Genomic DNA, 2,814 nt, shown 5'->3' with positions numbered 1-2,814 from the left:
TAAACAGGAAATAGGAATAAGTGTTAAAAACATTCTGACCTATTATGATTTTTCTCAGTTCTTTGCAACAGAAGAATTGTTTTATTTTTACAAAGTAAAAAACCAGTGAAGTCTAAGAGCTGGCAGTTTCCAAGGAGTGACTTGAGTCTAAGAGAACCACAGGTATAGAACATCCCTTCCCCTGAGCCTAATGGCAGGACTTTCCAGAATTTAACATGAAATACTACATAAAACCATAGGTGCAATGGTTGGCAATACTCAAAGAGAAGTTATTACAGTGCAATTGTCAAAAAGGTCAAATGCATTTACAATTTAAAATGTTGTGGTAACTATAGTGAAAACTAGTGGTAACCTATAATAAAGGGTATGCACAATATAAATGAGATTTTGACCTAAAATATTTTTCCAGTAAATTGTATCTGGTAAAACACTGATTCTTAAAGCAGAGTTTGATTGTTGCATTGCCTGCTACTTGAATTAGATCAATATTTCACAAAAAGCTTCCATTATGTATTAATACTATTCAACCAGTTTCTGAAATTGGCACAAATCTTTTTGCAACACAGTTTGGGGGGATATTTAAAAGAAAACAAGCTGTGTGCCCTTTTCAGTGACTGTATGATAAAGCATCTCTTATACAATGAAAGGGTCAGGACAAACACTAGAGGCTTCTGAACACAGAATACTACATACATTCATTTGGCTAGAAAACTGAACCATACAACTGTCTCCCTAAAGCTTCACACGTATGTTCATGTAAGAAAGGCCTTCTCAAGCCTGACTCCTCTGCACTACCAAACATGAACTTGTTGAATTCTGGTTAATTCTTGTCATGGGACACTTACAGTTACCTTATTTTTAGAAAAGACATACCTGAAAAGTCTAACCTGTAGTTAAATTTTGCAGTAGTAAAACAAAGAGAGCCATGTGGGTTCATTCTGAAGCTCCTTTCAATGTCTTCACTGCTAACTGAACATTGAGTGTTTGAGTCAGTCTTCAAAACAAACCAGAAAGCACAAGTTTAAATGTTTACGTATAGCCAGTTTGATCGTGTGGAAGTTATCATAGCCAATATCCCCACGTATAGTTACCTGAAACATATGCCATTTACCACATTCAGCCAAATAAAACCAACCCCACTGGGTATCAGTTGTATCCATGTCCTCCACAGCACTATCCATCTTGGTACAGAATTCATCTGCTGCCCCTTGAAGAATCTCCTGAAATGTCCATAAGAAACAGCTTCTGTGAAAAATGTATTATTTGTGGAAACCCACAATTTAGAGAAGCACAATTGAAAGAAAAAAAAAAAAGATCAAGACAAATTGAGCATAAAATGCTTATTTAAAAAGAAAGTTGGGTAATAACTTTACAAAGTAATTACACAAGGCAAAAAAGGCAGATCTCAGATACCCTAAAAACACTGCTACCTCTTAGTAAATACTGCTCCAAAAATTTACCAGATTAACAGGGGTGCAGTGAAAGAATGGTTAAGACATCCCACTATGGATTCAGAGGTGCGAGCTCCAGCCTGGCTCTAGACTTATTATAAAAGCTGCCCCCAGCCAAACTAGCTGTAAATAGTTCAGGCTGAGTCAAAGATGGCCAGATGTGATGGCCAAAGGTAGACACCCTTTCCTTTGTGCTGTTGGCTACCAACACTGGAATGCCTTAATTATGCTAGCTCGGTGGGCAGCTAGGCTCAGGATGGCTATTTGACTGTATGCTCACTTAAACCCTTCCCATGAGAATCCTCTCTCAAATATATGAAAGAAACAAAACCTTGCAGCAAGCTGCAACAGACAACAGATCCAGGCTTTTTGAGACTAAGGGGTGACAATGAAAGAGTTCCAGAATGGAAGGCTCTGTCATCAGGCCAGTCCCTATGTAGCCAGGGGAGCTCAAACACTTTCACTGCTTTCAAGTCCTGCCCAAACACGGAGAAAGGAAGCTTAGGTAACCCAAACCAGCTTTTTTAATTTCACTGAGTAACAAACAGGAACTAGTGCCAATCATGGAGCAAAGATGTAACAGATTCCCTGCGACCATCTGAAAGTCTTCCAAGTTTGATCTTAACAGAGACTCTTAAAGTAATCCAGTCTTGAGAGAGAGGTAGCTGCAGCAAACTGTGCATCCAAACTAAAGTTTACAGCGTGAAAAAGTCTTGTGAGAAATTGTTATTATTGGGTGGCCAAAAGCATACAGAAGCTCATTCTTGTGGCTCTTTTGATACACTTGCAAAAAAAAAAAATGCTTATTTGTGTTACCAATTCTAAATGCTGATTTAACTATTGAGAACAATTTTAAAATGCAGCTTGACACTTATCAAAAGTGAAAGTTATTTAGCAATCAGCAAACTGTCATTCAAAATACTATAATAAAAAGATTAAAAATTAAGAATGTGAATAAATGTATGCTGAAATATATCATTCTTAAAAACCTGTGCATAGAAAAAGTATAGCTCGTTAGCAAAAAGTAACATATTTAGCATACAATGAACTAAATCAAATAAACTTTTTTTTTTAAACAGAACCAGAGAAGAATGAAACCGTATTTAAGAAAACAACTAAGAAATGTAAATGCAAATTAAGAATAAATTTGATTAAGATAGACAAGCTTTCCCACTCGCTGATTTCCCTATGATTAGCTGCTGCCTACCCAGTTACATATCTCCCTCCCAAAAGCAGAGTCCAAGACCCACTTTTCTAAATCTAGGCCCCTACCTTCTGGTTCAGAGAAGTCTGTGTTGGTATGCAAAACTTCAGGTTGATGTCAGATGTCAAAGGCATAGGACTGTAATACCTACAACACATC

At 37.1% G+C, this 2,814-nt stretch overlaps 1 protein-coding gene across 5 annotated transcripts in view; it reads right to left on the bottom strand.

Annotated features, from left to right (window-relative positions):
• PARP11 (poly(ADP-ribose) polymerase family member 11) overlaps positions 1-2,814 on the bottom strand; it is a 32,183-nt gene that overhangs the window by 17,327 nt on the left and 12,042 nt on the right. For all 5 annotated transcript variants that reach the window (XM_019516022.1, XM_019516021.1, XM_019516020.1 and 2 more), the window contains exons 2-3: positions 1,092-1,220; positions 874-994 (exon numbers count right to left, since the gene is read on the bottom strand). In XM_019516022.1, coding sequence (XP_019371567.1) covers positions 874-994; positions 1,092-1,220 — 250 coding nt within the window. The remainder of the gene's footprint in view (positions 1-873; positions 995-1,091; positions 1,221-2,814) is intronic.

This window comes from Gavialis gangeticus, unplaced genomic scaffold (genome assembly GCF_001723915.1).
Source record: "Gavialis gangeticus isolate Ggan-Ray unplaced genomic scaffold, GavGan_comp1, whole genome shotgun sequence".
Classification (NCBI taxonomy): Eukaryota; Metazoa; Chordata; order Crocodylia; family Gavialidae; genus Gavialis; species Gavialis gangeticus.
The sequence above is the reverse complement of the archived record's forward strand: the minus strand, read 5'-3'. Positions and strand labels throughout refer to the sequence as shown.